We start from the raw sequence: 14,976 nt of genomic DNA on the forward strand, positions 1-14,976 counted from the left end.
ACAAGCACATGTAAAGATGCTTAGTTATTAAGTAATTAGGGAAATACAAACCACAATGACATATGACTTCACGCCCATTAGGATAGCCACACACACAAAAAGAAAATGGTAAATATCAAGTGTAAGTGGGGATGATATATTTTTGGTAGGAATGTAAAATGGTGTAGCTGCAGTGGAAAGTAACTTGGAGGTTCCTCAAAAACTTCAACATAGAATTACTGTATGACTCACTCCGAGGTATAGACTCAAAAGAACTGAAAACCCATGTCCACATAAAAGTTTGAATACACAAGTTGATAGCAACATTATGCACAATAGCCCAAAGGCAGAAATCACCCTAGTGACCATGGATTGACAAATGGATAAGTGTGGTACATATCAAAGCAGTAAGTTATCATTCGGTGACAAAAAATGTTCTGATATATGGTACAACTTAGATGAACTTTGAAGACAGTATGGAGGTGACAGAAGCCAGGCCATGTATTCCATTTATTTGAAGTTTCCAGAACCGGTAAATTCATAGAAACCTACTCAGGGGTTGGGAGGGGTTGGGAGGGGGGAGGAATGGGGAATGATTACTTAATGGGTGTGTAGTCTCCAGCTTTGATAAAGACATCCTGGAACCAGACAGTGAGGATGGCAGCATGATATCAAGTACAGCGACGGCTGATTTTATTTACTGCCACTGAACTGTACACTTTAAAATGGTAAAATGGTAAATTTCATGTTATGTGCATCTTACCACAATAAAAACTAAAACATATACTTAAAAAGTCTAATTCTTTATGAACATTGAGCTATACAATTGTTTCAGATCTTTAAAAAAAAAAAAATTACTTTCAATTTTCTCATCCCTATCCAGAATCCAAATAGTGAATTGACAGAAAATACTGACTTTGATGGAGAAGGAAATGGCAACCCACGGCAGTATTCTTGCCTGGAAAATTCCATGGACAGAGGAACCTGGTGGGCTACAGTCCATGGGGTCGCAAAGAGTCGGCCACGAGTGAGCACATCAGCAGCACTGACTTTTAGGCCCAACAAAGGCCCAGTCCAAGTCAGCTCTGTCACTTACCAACTGTTTAAAATGAGGCAAAGCCCCTCTCTTCGTGCCTCAGTTCCTTCATCTGCAGACTAGTGAATAATATCAATTATGCAGGGTCCTGAGTAGTGGCAATACCATACATAAGGAATAAAGGAGCTTACTCACTTACCCAGGTGATGATAATGAAAAATAACTAATGGGTTGAAAGACACTGCTAAATCAAAGAAGTACCATGAGCCCATAATGATAATCAATTAAAAGAAATGCAGGGGAAAGTGCCACTATTCATAGCTACTTGAATTCCTTGCTTTTAAGGTTAGTAATTAAGGGAAAAGAAACATTGATCTCTTTTTCAGAAGAATTACTTTTGGGGGTAACCGAATGATTCTCAGTGATTATGAAAAACTTTTCAGAAGAATGCTGGACATAAATGTAAAAGGAAAATAGAATTAACAATGAATTTCACAAACTCCAATGCAAAGTTTGATTTGGATAAAAATTAGCAACTAATATTAAAATGATTAGGATTGGATGGTCATATTGTAACCATACAAATTACTTCAGAGTTGCAAGAGTGGCCACAGAAGGAGGCCACAGAAGGAGGCACAGACTATCATCACCCTAACCCAACAGTTATTCTTAACTATACTGATGGTGGATCAGATGCTGTGTTTTCTGATGTTATACAGAAAAATTAGATTCAGTTCAGTCGCTCAGTCGTGTCCGACTCTTTGCGACCCCATGAATCGCAGCATACCAGGCCTCCCTGTCCATCACCAACTCCTGGAGTTCACTCAGACTCCATCAAGTCAGTGATGCCATTCAGCCATCTCTTCCTCTGTCATCCCCTTCTCCTCCTGCCCCCAATCCCTCCCAGCATCAGGGTCTTTTCCAATGAGTCAACTCTTTGCATGAGGTGGCCAAAGTATTGGAGTTTCAGCTTCAGCATCAGTCCTTCCAATGAACACCCAGGCCTAATCTCCTTTAGGATGGACTGGTTGGATCTCCTTGCAGTCCAAGGGATTCTCAAGAGATTAGTAGTTGCCTAGAGTTGCGGGGGAAGGATCTGGGTGTCATGAGCACTAAATCAGACAGTTTCTTCTTGGGGTGATGAAAATGTTCTAAAACTGATCGTGGTGATGGTTGTACAAACCAGTGAATGTACTAAGAACCAATGAATTGTAAATTTTACACGGGTGATTGTGAATTTTATCTCAATAAAGCTGTTATGTCCCAAAAATATATGCAGCTGGATAAGTCATCTTTAATCCAAACAAAATTCAAAAATATAGCATCTACAGAGCAGAAAACTGAATTGGAGAAAAATTAGGTATCCAGAAGTATCAAACACAAATGAACAATAGAGAGCTTAAAGAAAAAACACATTGGGGGAAAAAAGTACTAAAAAGTATCTTCTTTCTCTATTTTAGCTGAAAATAAACACATAGTACCCAAATTGTGTGGCACAGTGACCACAAAAGTTCCAAGAATTTAAAAATGTTGAAAAATCACTGCTCCAGCATAATATTAAACCAAAATTCTAATAAAAGTGTAGTTTTAAAAATTGCTATGTCCCAGAAGTTAACCTGTAACTTCAGCCTTAACTTCAGCTGAACAGTGAACTTCATACTTGGCTATTCAAGATTCAGCCAAGACGTCTATTTAACTGCATGATGCCACTTACATGTGAAATCTAAAAAACTACAACAAACTAGTGAGTGAAGCAAAAAGAAGCAGAAACCTAGAGTTTATTTATGTTTAGATCCTTTATGTCTCTCCTTTCTTTCATTTCTTCCTTCTCTTTGCCTTCCACTAAGAACCAGATCAGGAGGAAAACCTAGAATACTTCAACCAAAACAGGATCTTATTTAGCTACTTAAAAGTACACCAGAACAGGAGGCATCCCCACCCCACCCTTTCTTGTCACTGTTTAGCCTTTGCTACCCCATGGACTGTGAGGCCCACCAGGCTTCTTTGTCGATGCAGAAGATGCGGGCTTCATTCCTGGGTTGGGAAGATCCCGGAAGAAATGACAACCCACTCCAGTATTCTTGCCTGGGAAATCTAATGGACAGAGGACCCATCCTTTGGATGGGTCTAAAATAAGTCTTGCTGCCATGAGCAAGAAACTGAGACTCAGATTCAAACTCAGCATAAGTGTCTGCCCGAGGATGACAGCCTTGCCCTAGTCCCGTTGGGCATCTGCTGTATCTGTGAGTCATCTCCTGGTGGAGATGGGAGCCTCTTCCCTGGCACCCTGATCACCAGCTGAATCCTCCTGAGGGCTCTCTCCCCAGACAAAGGTTGAACACCTTTCATCTCCTTTCTTATCCCATTCTACCTTCTTCCTCTTACACCAAGCTCTGGCTGGGGACTCTTCACACAAGACCACCCCCTAGCCCAGAGCCACAAAGCTTCACCTTGTGACTAACACTCTGGAGTGGTGACTAACACTCAGAAACTCTTGCTGCCAAATCCCAGGGCCAGACTGCACTCTTTGAGGAGTGGCATGGGCTGGCTGAATCCAAGGTGCCCTCTGAGCCTGTCTTTCCACACCTAGCCCTCCTTGATGGTGCTACACTGGTTGAGGCCAAGGCTTGAAGGACACTCTCCTGCTGCCTTCAACGCTTCTGCCTGGGTGCAGTGAACACAGGTCATCCATATGTGGGGGCAGAGTGCCTGGCAGCCTGATTGACAGAGAAGTTATCGATGGCTCTGGGGCACCTGGAACTTTTTTCTCAAAAAAAAATAGTACAGAACTGGACTTCCCTGGTGGTACAGTGGTTGAGAATTCACCTGCAGATGCAAAGGACACAGGTTTGATCTCTGGTCCAGGAAGATTGCACATGCTACAGGGCAGCTAAGCCCTGCACCACAACTACTGAAGCCCGTTCACTTAGAACCTGCGCTCCTCCACAGGAGAAACCACGGCAGTGAGAAGCCCGCACACCACGATGGAAAGTGGCCCCGCTCACTACAACAGAAAGCCACCCGTGGGCAGCAATGAACACCCAGCGCAGCCCCAAAGTCTTTAAGTTTTTTAAAAAAGTATAGGACTGATATAACGTTTCTCTTCAATGAAATCTGTATTCTTTCCCATAATTTTTTTCCCTTTTTATTTCCCCATTTAAACAATTAGGTTGTTCTCTTCTCATTGTGTCAGAAAAGGTAGATTATAATTAAAACTAGAATTTTTTTTTTTTTTAGAAGAAGCCTCTTCTTGGCATAAACATAGATCTGGAAAAATTTCTTATAAAAGCAAATTTCTCCCTAAAGTTCAAAGCTAGCCCTGAAACTTAAGAGGCCAAGAGTGCAGTCAGGGTCCACAGACCGCTCAGCACCCACTGAAGGAAGAGAGATCTTCCCTTCAACAGCAGCACATCATCCCTTTGCCCAAAGATTGTTCCAAAAGAAACAAAGCCTCCCTGTGCGGGGACTCGGCATCCCTCCCCACCCAGCCGCATCAATAAGCATGGCTTAAGTGGAGCTGCAAAGCATCATTTCCCAGCAAACTGGGGACGTCTTTGCAGTGCACTCCCAGGAGGACATCATCATATCTAAAGCATGTGGAATGGTCCTGAGCCCTACAGAGTGGCAGCCTCTTTCACTTCTCACAGACCAGTAACTTTCACCTCAGGCAATCTTGTTACACTCTTTTCAGCTGGTCTCCCACTTGCTCCTTTTGGTTGCTTTGGGAAAAGTTCTCTCCTGTTCTCTCAATGACGTCATACACGTAGCCAGTTACATTAAAAAAGCAATATTTTAAGGTCACACTTGAAACTCATTTATAAAGCTGTGGTTAGAGGGAGGAAAAGCAGAGTACAAGTTTGGAGGGAAAAAAATACAACCGGGGACCTCCTATTTTGAAACTTGAAACAAGAAGAAAAATGTATTGTTCTTAGGTTGGTTGAGTCTACAAATCTTGATCAATGTTTAATGCAACCTAAAAACAAAATGAAAAGTAAATATGCTTTAATACAATTATAAATTTTAATTATTAATTATATGCTTTTGTATTAAAATTAATTGTAGCATATTATATTAAAATATGCTTTAATACAATTAGAAATTTTATTATTTTATTTTTACTTAAAATTTTTTTTTTTTTTACTTTACAATATTGTATTGGTTTTGCCGTACATCAACATGAATCCGCCACGGGTGTACACGTGTTCCCAATCCTGAACCCCCTCCCACCTCCCTCCCTGTACCATCCCTCTGAGTCGTCCCAGTGCACCAGCCCCAAGCATCCTGTATCCTGCATCAATTAGAAATTTTAATTAATACAATTAGAAATACAATTTTCCTTGGAAGAAAAGCTATGACCAACCTGCTGCTGCTGCTAAGTCACTTCAGTTGTGTCCGACTCTGTGCGACCTCATAGACGGCAGCCCATCAGGCTCCCCCATCCCTGGGATTCTCCAGGCAAGAACACTGGAGTGGGTTGCCATTTCCTTCTCCAATGCATGAAAGTGAAAAGTGAAAGTGAAGTCGCTCAGTTGTGTCCGATTCTTAGCGACCCCATGGACTGCAGCCTACCAGGCTCCTCCGTCCATGGGAGTTTCCAGGCAAGAGTACTGGAATGGGGTGCCATTGCCTTCTCCATGACCAACCTAGAGAGCATATTAAAAAACAGAGACATTACTTTGCCAAAAAAGGTCCATCTAGTAAAAGCTATGGTTTTTCCAGTAGTCGTGTATGGATGTAAGAGTGGGACTATAAAGAAAGCTGAGTGCTGAAGAATTGATGCTTTTGAACTGTGGTGTTGGAGAAGACTCTTGAGAGTCCCTTGGACTGCAAGGAGATCCAACCAGTCAATCCTAAAGAAAATCAGTCCTGAATATTCATTGGAAGGACTGACGCTGAAACTGAAACTCCAATACTCTGGCCACCTGATGCGAAGAATTGACTCATTAGAAAAGACCCTGAAGCTGGGAAAGATTGAAAGCAGGAGGAGAAGGGGACGACAGAGGATGAGATGATTGGATGGCATCACTGACTCGATGGACATGAGTTTGAGTAAGCTCTGGGAGTTGGTGATGGACACAGAAGCCTGGTGTGCTGCTGTCCATGGGATCACAAAGAGTCAGACACAACTGAGTAAGTGAACTAACTAAATACAATTAGAACTGTGAAATGTACAAGCTACACAAAATTAGAGCTTAGGTAATGTGACTATGTAAATGAAGTTTTTTGATAGTTTTGGATTATTTCACATAAAATCCAAATTCAACATAATAATAATTTAATTGTATTCTCAATGTATTTATTAACCCATCCTTTCTTCTACTTCTCTTGCTATTCACTCTTATTGTTGTCTGTATCCTTCTTGCAGATCCTGTACCTATCCCTTAGATGTTGAAATTTCTCATGGTTTCACCCTGAAAGGGATTCCCAGGTGGTTCAATGTAAAAAATCCAACTGCCAATGCAAGAGATACAGTTTTGATTCCTGGGTTGGGAAGACCCCCTGGAGAAGGAAATGGCAACCCACTCCAGTATTCTTGCCTGGGAAATCCCCTGGACAGAGGAACCTGGTGGGCTACGGTCCATGAAGTCAAAAAAGAATTGGACATGACTTAGAAACTAAATACACACACACACACACACACACACACACACACACATACACACACACACACTTCACCCTGAGACCCCTCCTTCACATTCTGCATTCTCTCTTGAGCATCTGACTCACTCTCCTAGCTTCACTTAGTATATATGACTAAATTCCTCTCTCCTGCCTGGACTTCTCTCCTGTCCTCCAGACCCACCTGCATATCTCAGAGTGGCCTGGAACTCAACATGTCCACAATAGAAGCCATTGTTTTCACAAAACCTTTCTTTTCATATGTTCCTCAATTCAACCAATGGTAAAGTTCAAAAAATGGTGACGAGTCTAGTTGCCCAAGGCAGAAATCTGGGCTTCATCCCTGATTTCTTTCTCTCCCTTATCCTCCCAGCTAATAGCGAATCCACTCAGCTGTCCCCATCTGTGCTGTGTGCATCCTGGTCCTATTCACTTTGCACCTGAATGACTATGATAATTTCCTAAGTTGTCTGCTGTTCCCACTCCCACCCACTCAGATCTTCTCTCCACCTTCTAAAAACACATATCTAATCCTCACATATACCCTTTGGATGACTTCTACTGCACCTAAGCCCAAAATCCCTAACATGACACACAGAGCCCAGTATGATCTTGCCTGTACCCACCTCTCCAACCTTCAAATCACTTCCTTCTCCTAGTTCCATGCAACTCAAACCAAAATATTGGACTATTCCAGGTCCTTGAAAGCATCTTGCTCTATCTGCTAGACTTATCTCAGGCTAATTCTTTAAATGTCATTTCCTGCATAAGACTCTCCCAGGCTAGGTCAGGTGTCCCTGCTCTGTCCTCTCAGTGAACTTTCCCCACCAGTCCATGGATCCCAAAGGCCAGAAACCCAATCTGTTTTGCTCTCTGGTATTTTCTAGCTCCCTGCATAGTACTGAACCAGAGCAGCCATTTAATAAAAATGTAGCCACTGATTAGAACCAAATCCACCCAGCTCCACTTTCTGAACAGCTCTTAAAACACTATATACTATTTTTGGTCATCAGTGCTATCTCTCCATAGATTACAACAGCCCTCTGGTGGGTCTTCTCAAATCTATCACTCCATTTTCTTCTACACGCTATAGCCAGATGGGCTTCCTAAGATGCAGCTCTGAGCATGTTGACCTCCACTGCCTTTAGGATAAAATATATATGTCTGAGCACAAATTCAGGTCCTTTAGTGGTCTGGCCTCTGATTTCTCCACTGTCCCAGCTCTGATCTCTCCCTGCCTCCCATTCCCTCTCTCTTCACCCTGAGTTGGGTCTTGATACTTTCTGTGCTCCCAGACTCCCACCCCACCACTGAGTGACAAGGCTGACTTTCTGCATGAAGCTTTCCCCGATCCAGGGTCTTCAGCCAGGCAGCTGTTCTACTTTGTCAGTGCCCACTGATGCAGGTGACTCAGTGCAGCCTCTTTCAAGGCAGTCCTGGGTTACAACTGCTGATGGCATCGGATATCAACAGCTCCTCCTCTAGCTCTCAAAGCATGCTGCTTTGCAGGACAAATTACCTGGCCACTCTAACACTGACAATTACTTGCTTATCCGGTTGTCTGTTTCTTTCCTAGACAAGATCAGAACGACCTGTTTTGGCCATAAAAGCACTGGGCACAATACGTGTGCACAGGAAACACGGTATGATTATTAAATAAGCCAAGGTACATAAATACTGTAAAAACACACAATCTCATCAGGTTATCCACTTGGCTCCATGGTTTACTACTGAGACCAAAATATCAGCCCCCCGAAATTTAAAGATTATGTACTTTACCACATGATTTTAAATATAGGTTTTGAAAAGATTTTGAAATTTTCAAAGCCTCACTTCCGAACAACCGTATCATCCTCTGCACAGGAGGGCACACTGCTCACTCCACATTAACACCCAGCTACCTCCCCATCGGCGCCCACACTTCTGTGGGGAGCCAGACAAGTGCCTGCCCTCACTCTCGGGGCCAGCAGCACACTGCACAGAACACCAATTAGAAAAAAGTTGGCACCCAGAAAATGGATTTCTTTCTGTGAAGCAAAAGACCGATTTTGCCATCCAACCCTGGCCTGAGAGACACTGGGCTTTCCCAAGTGAAACAAGAAACTCTGCTTTTCACAAAACACTTTCCTCAGGATACTCACGTCAGAGAGCATTGGTTCGTCAAGTTCTTCCACTCTGCTCAAGTTTGGTGCCCCATATCGATCACTAATTTCAGCCAGCGTTTTGCCTGAGTCGGCTCCATCCTATAATCATATGATCATAAATGAATCATATAATTCATTTTCACTTTCAAATGACTTTGAGATTAATACATTAATTTGCTTTCAGTTCTACTAAGGCATTTCTGAATTATAACATCAAAATTCAACACTGTCAGTTAAGGGAATGAATCAATACCTGTTAATGACAAGAGAATTCTAAAAACAAATGCTAAAATGTGTTTTAAAAAAAATACATCAGAAAATTAAAACGTATCACTGCATGTAATCATATGGTCAATAATCTCATAATATTCTGGTTTCTAAAAATATAAAAACAAACTGAATATTCCAGTTTTACCCACTTTGAGATTTGGCTTTAAAGTACACCCTATTTGTGACTTGTTATTACTAGATTATGTATTTGAACTATCAGTTTTGATCATCTCCATATTAAAACTTTAGCTACGGGGCTTCCCTGGTGGCTCAGTGTTAAAGAAGTTGCCTATCAAAGCAAGAGACGGGCTCGGGAGGATCCAACACGCTGCAGGAGCAGTTAAGCCTGTGTGCCACAACCATCGAGCCTGGGCTCGAGTCTGGGAGCCGCAGCTACTGAGCCCACGTGCCCTAAAGCTTGTGCTCCACAACAAGAGAAGCCGCCACAGTGAGAAGCCCGGGTGCCTCAACTAGAGAATAGCACCCACTCACTGCACCTAGAGGAAAGCCTTGTGCAGCAAGAAGACCCAACACAGCCAAACACAGGTACATAAAATTGTTTTTAAAACGTATCTACTAATGCATCAAAATTTAGCGTCACACTCCAGGATACTTATTCGTATCCCATAACAGAGTAACTTTTTGTTCTCACCTCTCCATGTAAAGTATCTTCCTTAGCCATATTTTCCATGCTCATTCTCAACTCCTATGATATATAAAAATGGAGAAAAATACTTTGAATATGCTTTTCATTTTGATTCCATGTTTAATTTTTAAGGCTTTTATTTTTACATTATGACCCATTTAACAGCAAAAATGCTGACCTTCTTAAAGGAGAAATCTGAATACAAAACTATAGATACAGTCTCATTTAATACTCTAATATACGTGACTACCATATTTTGTTTATAATTAAATAGAATGTTACCTGGTGGCTCAGATGGTAAAGCATTTGCCTACAGTGCAGGAGACCTGGATGCAATCCCTGGGTCAGGAAGATCCTCTGGAGAAGGAAATGGCAACCCACTCCAGTACTCTTGCCTGGAAAATCCCATGGACGGAGGACCGTAGTAGGCTACAGTCCATGGGGTCGCAAAGAGTCGGACATGACTGAGCGACTTCACTTCAAGGAGAAGGCAATGGCAACCCACTCCAATACTCCTGTGTGGCAAATCTCATGGACAGAGGAGCCTGGTAGGCTGCAGTCCATGGGGTTGTGAAGAGTCAGACACAACTGAGTGACTTCACTTTCACTTTTCACTTTCATGCATTGGAGTAGGAAATGGCAACCCACTCCAGTGTTCTTGCCTGGAGAATCCCAGGGACAGAGGAGCCTGGTAGGAGGCCATCTATGGGGTCACACAGAGTCGGACACGACTGAAGTGACTTAGCAACAGCAGCAGCAGAATGTTTTAAAAAATGAAATAGGCTGAAACACTAACCCTGAAGCCAAATTACTAACAAAAGTGAAAAGTGACAAAATAAAAATTTTAATAAACGCTTAGAATAAGAGATTTTGAAAGAACTTTCAGTTAAATAGAATTTTATACATAGTAGAAAAGAAGCAAATATTTCTAAAGCAATTAGTCTGGCCCAAGGCACTACCTAATACATGTGACCTCGCCACAGCACCTGGGCAATGCCCTCTATAAAGCACTCTGAACACATAGGACACTGCTTTCTGAATGTGAAAACACAATCTTCTAATCAAACCAAACCTTGCTGTGGCCTCTATCTTTTCATTCTAAGGCAGCAAGCTAACTTAACTGCTCTTGAGCTGATTCACTTCAGCTGTCCAAAGGTGAGTCATCATCTCGTGACCATTTATATAATGGCCCTGATGATTAGGGACACGTGGTACATGAGAGTCCCTTGGACTACAAGGAGATCCAACTAGTCAATCCTAAAGGAAATCAGGCCTGAATATTCATTGGAAGGACTGATACTAAAGCTGAAACTCCAATATTCTGGCCACCTGATGCGAAGAACTGACTCACTGGAAAAGACCCTGATGCTGGGAAAGATTGAAGGCAGGAGGAAAAGAGGACGACAGAGGATCAGATGATTAGATGGCATCACCGACTTGATGGATGTGAGTTTGAGCAAGCTCTGGTAGTTGGTGATGGACACGGAAGCCTGGTGTGCTGCAGTCCATGGGGTTGCAAAGAGTCGGACACGACTGAGCGACTGGACTGAACTAAATGGTACACATGGGCTTCCCAGGTGGCGCCAGTGGTAAAAAACCCAACCTGCCAATGCAGGAGACGTAAGAGACACATGTGATCCCTGGGTTGGGAAGATCGCCTGGAGGAAGGCATGGCGACCCACTTCAGTATTCTTGCTGGGATAATCCCATGGACAGAGGAGCCTCGTGGGCTACAGTCCATAGGGTTGCAAGGAGTCAGACACAACTGAAGCAACTTAGCACCATATGCTTTTCTCCAGATCACTCCCTTCTCCTGCACACATCTTTTCCCACAACTTCGTGGTTCTGATGGAAAAATCCATGTTCTCATAGGACTCTGTTCCCCAACCAAGGGATGGATACTTGACACAAATTCATCCAGTCAGAATCCTTCCCAAGATTCTTTTCTTAACTGAAACCTAAAAGAAAGGAATCCATTCCTTTCAGATGGTAGGAGCCACAGCATTATAAGACCCAGGAACCATTAAGGACCATGATGATCCCTACCCATGTGCAGCAAACCAGGCCACAGTGAGAGACAACAGCAGAGGTGTGAGCCCTGGCAGCACTGACTCTCTTGCTCCCAGAGGTCTGGAAGACCCAGCTCAACCAAAGCCCTTCACAGCTTAGCTGTAAAACACTTGCTTCAACCCAGGATCGTTCCAATAAATTTCCTTTTGCAAATGATAGTTTGAGTCATGTCTCTGAAGCCACAAGAAGGCCAGACAAAAAGACTTGGATGAATCTGCCTCTGAGCAAGGCAGTATGTTGCAGGGAAGAAAGGGGTGATAAGCCAGTAGGAATATGGATTATTAATGTTACTGCAGCTCTGGACACTCAGTCTGATAATGCCCAGAAAGTAAGTAACATGAACTGGGACCCTTTGGAGCCAATCCCTCTTATAAATCACAGACTTTCTATATCATTCAGCTATAACTATCAGGGCATCTCAATAAAACACACTTTCAATTATTTTATCATTTTGATCACTATCTTCTTGATGTATTCTGAGTTTTCTTCTTTTATTTGCGATCACTGAATTTTAACTGAAGTGGAAGGGTGTGCGTATTTATATGTGTGTGTGTATGCATGGATATCCATGTATCCTACCCTCATTCAGACAAAGATAACATCAGCATCTGTGTTTTTAAAACTCTGTATGGGTATTTGATTTTATCCTTATAAAATCTCATCTTTTTGACTCACAAAAGTAGTCTTCCAACACTTGGACTACAATAGGCCTAAATGATTTCACTTTGTAAAGAACAATTCTTATTCATCTCTTTTAGAATGATAAGCATTGTACATTGATGGGAAAAAATAGTAAATTAATTAAATCTCATTTTTTTAAAATTTTAACTTACCCTTTAACTTACTTTTTAAAATTGCTTTAAACAATGATACTCTCATCTAAGCCATTAATAAATATATTCTACAAAACCTGCTTCTATTTTAAATTTTTTCAATTTTAATCATGGAATAAGTAGAGGAATAACATTTGAGTAACAACTGATAGTTGTAAGCATACAATATGAAATATCCAGTTAAAAAGTGTAACTCAGTCATGCAAAAGTTTGGTATATACAACATATACTTTTTGGATACAAGGAAACATTGACCAAGCAGGAAGCTTGACATAAAACAGACACAGTCAAGGGAGATGGACTTTTTTGGCTTAAGTTACTGAAAATTTTAAAGACATGAAAAATCCAAATAAGAACATATTTTAAAATGTAAGTTATTGTTGACAATACAGCCAGTGTGAAGAAAAGAGACACACTATTGTCTCAGAGATCAGAATACCCCCAATACTACAAAGAACTTTGCCTTCAGTATCAGCTACCATAATTAGGAGCCACTATCTCTTGACTAAAATGTTGACCATGTCAATATTAGAGGACGCCACTGCTCACAAAGCAGTTGCACATACATAATCTTATTTGATCCTTACAACCGCCCAGTGAGATATTGCCAATAACATTATACTGTTATCCCTATTTTTCTAAAAGGTAAACTGAAGCTGAAAAGGGCTATAGGATTTGCTTAAGTCACACAAATAATATGCGGCAGGCCTGTAGACTGTGACTCCCCTGCCATAACAACCGCAAGTAACAGTCAGGATTCTAAGAGGTTTTCAATAAAATAAACATTTATAAAACTTTAATTTACCTTCTCAAATTGTTCTTGAGCTCTCTCCAGTTCTTCTATTCTCTGTCTCTCTTTTTCTTGCTCTTCCAACTCCAGCTGGAATTCCAGCTGTTGCTGAATATTAAGATATAAATAAGTCATATTAGAGTTTACCGCAAGGAATTCACTCGATTACTCTGAAGTATCCCAGGATAATTAAGGTTACACCCACCTAAATTTCAGAAACATAAGAGAATAAATGATCACAGGCTTCCAGTACTTTAGCTTTTACAAATATTTCCTGATGTACAAAATTTAAAAGGAAGCTTCCTTAATTGCTAATTTTAGAAAAGAAGTATTTGTACAAAATTAAATCATTTTCCCTATTCTTCTAGAAGCTACAAATGAGACTGCAGTGATTTTTCTCAGATAAAATTTCTTTAAGAACAGATAGATCTTCAGATAGCCAAAATCTGGTTGTAAAATAATAGAGAACATTTTAAGTATATCACCTGAACCCAGAGATAATCAACAACATATCTAGTCCCATCTCAACATATATCCTAGCTCCAGGAGAACAGAAGTCCACAGACTAAATTCCTCTGGCCAAACCTGACCCAACTCCTGTTTTTTTATAGTCCACAAGTGAAGAAAGTTTTTTATACATTTTTATGGTTGAATAATACCAAATGAATAATATTTTATCATATGAAAATTATATGAAGTCCAAATGTCAGTGTCTATAAATAAAACTTTCTTGACACACTGCCATGCTCATGCTCACTCACTCATTCACTATGACTGCTTCTGCCCCATGACAGCAGAGCCACGTATGTGCAACAGAGGCGGCAGGTGGTGCTCTCACTGCCTTGCACTTCTGCTCAGCACAGTACATACAAGCTCACTGATACATCAGAACTCACAGTGCTTGGACTGCCATAGTATCACCGGGCTATTTTTTTAACCAGTGCATTATCCATCAAGAAAAGAAGCGAATTTTGAATGCTGCTCTTTTAAGACAAAGAAAAATGTGGGTTATTTTACTATCAAATTATTCAACAGCAAAGGATGTTTCTCATTCAATGACACTGTACTAAAAGAATACACTAAATGTCAATATTATCAGAGTAAGCACTCATCACAATGGTCTCAACTCGCATGAACACAAAGGTTGGAAATATTAGATAATTTAAAACAAAATTATTTCACCAGAACAGAATTTCTTCACAAAAATTAAAACTGAAAAGGAGGCTGCAATGAAAGTGAGCTCCCAAGTGGCTCCTCTGTTAGCCAAGCAAAGAAACGCATTCATCAATGGTGATTTAATCAAAACAAGTTTGATTTCAGGGTCTAAAAAAAAAAAAAAAATAAGGTTATTAGCCTTTTGGTGAGAACAGTTGCTCAGAGTGGATGACATGAGGAGCAACTTCAAAGGCCAATTAAAGACAAGGGAAATATTGATCTTCCTTGCCCTTGATGAGCAGACAAATGCTCTCAGCACTGCTTAGCTACTGTTTATCAAAGGAGTTGATGCTGAGTTTGCAGTGACTGAAAAATCAACCACCATGAGCAATCTTCCTGGGACAGTACTATAGGCAAGAACATCTTCAGACATT

General features: G+C 41.1%; 1 protein-coding gene across 2 annotated transcripts in view; it reads right to left on the minus strand.

Annotated features, from left to right (window-relative positions):
* Window positions 1–475: 475 nt before the first annotated feature.
* Window positions 476–14,976, minus strand: part of DYDC1 (DPY30 domain containing 1) — a 28,836-nt gene continuing 14,335 nt past the window's right edge. The window contains exons 5-9 of one of the 2 annotated variants that reach the window (XR_011564639.1): window positions 13,403–13,495; window positions 9,701–9,754; window positions 8,776–8,877; window positions 5,376–5,658; window positions 476–4,988 (exon numbers count right to left, since the gene is read on the minus strand). Coding sequence is in view for 1 of the 2 variants with exons in the window: in XM_070781982.1 (XP_070638083.1) it covers window positions 4,959–4,988; window positions 8,776–8,877; window positions 9,701–9,754; window positions 13,403–13,495 (279 nt within the window). In the remaining variant the exon portion in view is untranslated. The remainder of the gene's footprint in view (window positions 4,989–5,375; window positions 5,659–8,775; window positions 8,878–9,700; window positions 9,755–13,402; window positions 13,496–14,976) is intronic. The other variant, XM_070781982.1, reaches the window with a different exon arrangement.

The sequence above is a fragment of the Bos indicus genome, chromosome 28 (genome assembly GCF_029378745.1).
Source record: "Bos indicus isolate NIAB-ARS_2022 breed Sahiwal x Tharparkar chromosome 28, NIAB-ARS_B.indTharparkar_mat_pri_1.0, whole genome shotgun sequence".
Lineage (NCBI taxonomy): Eukaryota > Metazoa > Chordata > Mammalia > Artiodactyla > Bovidae > Bos > Bos indicus.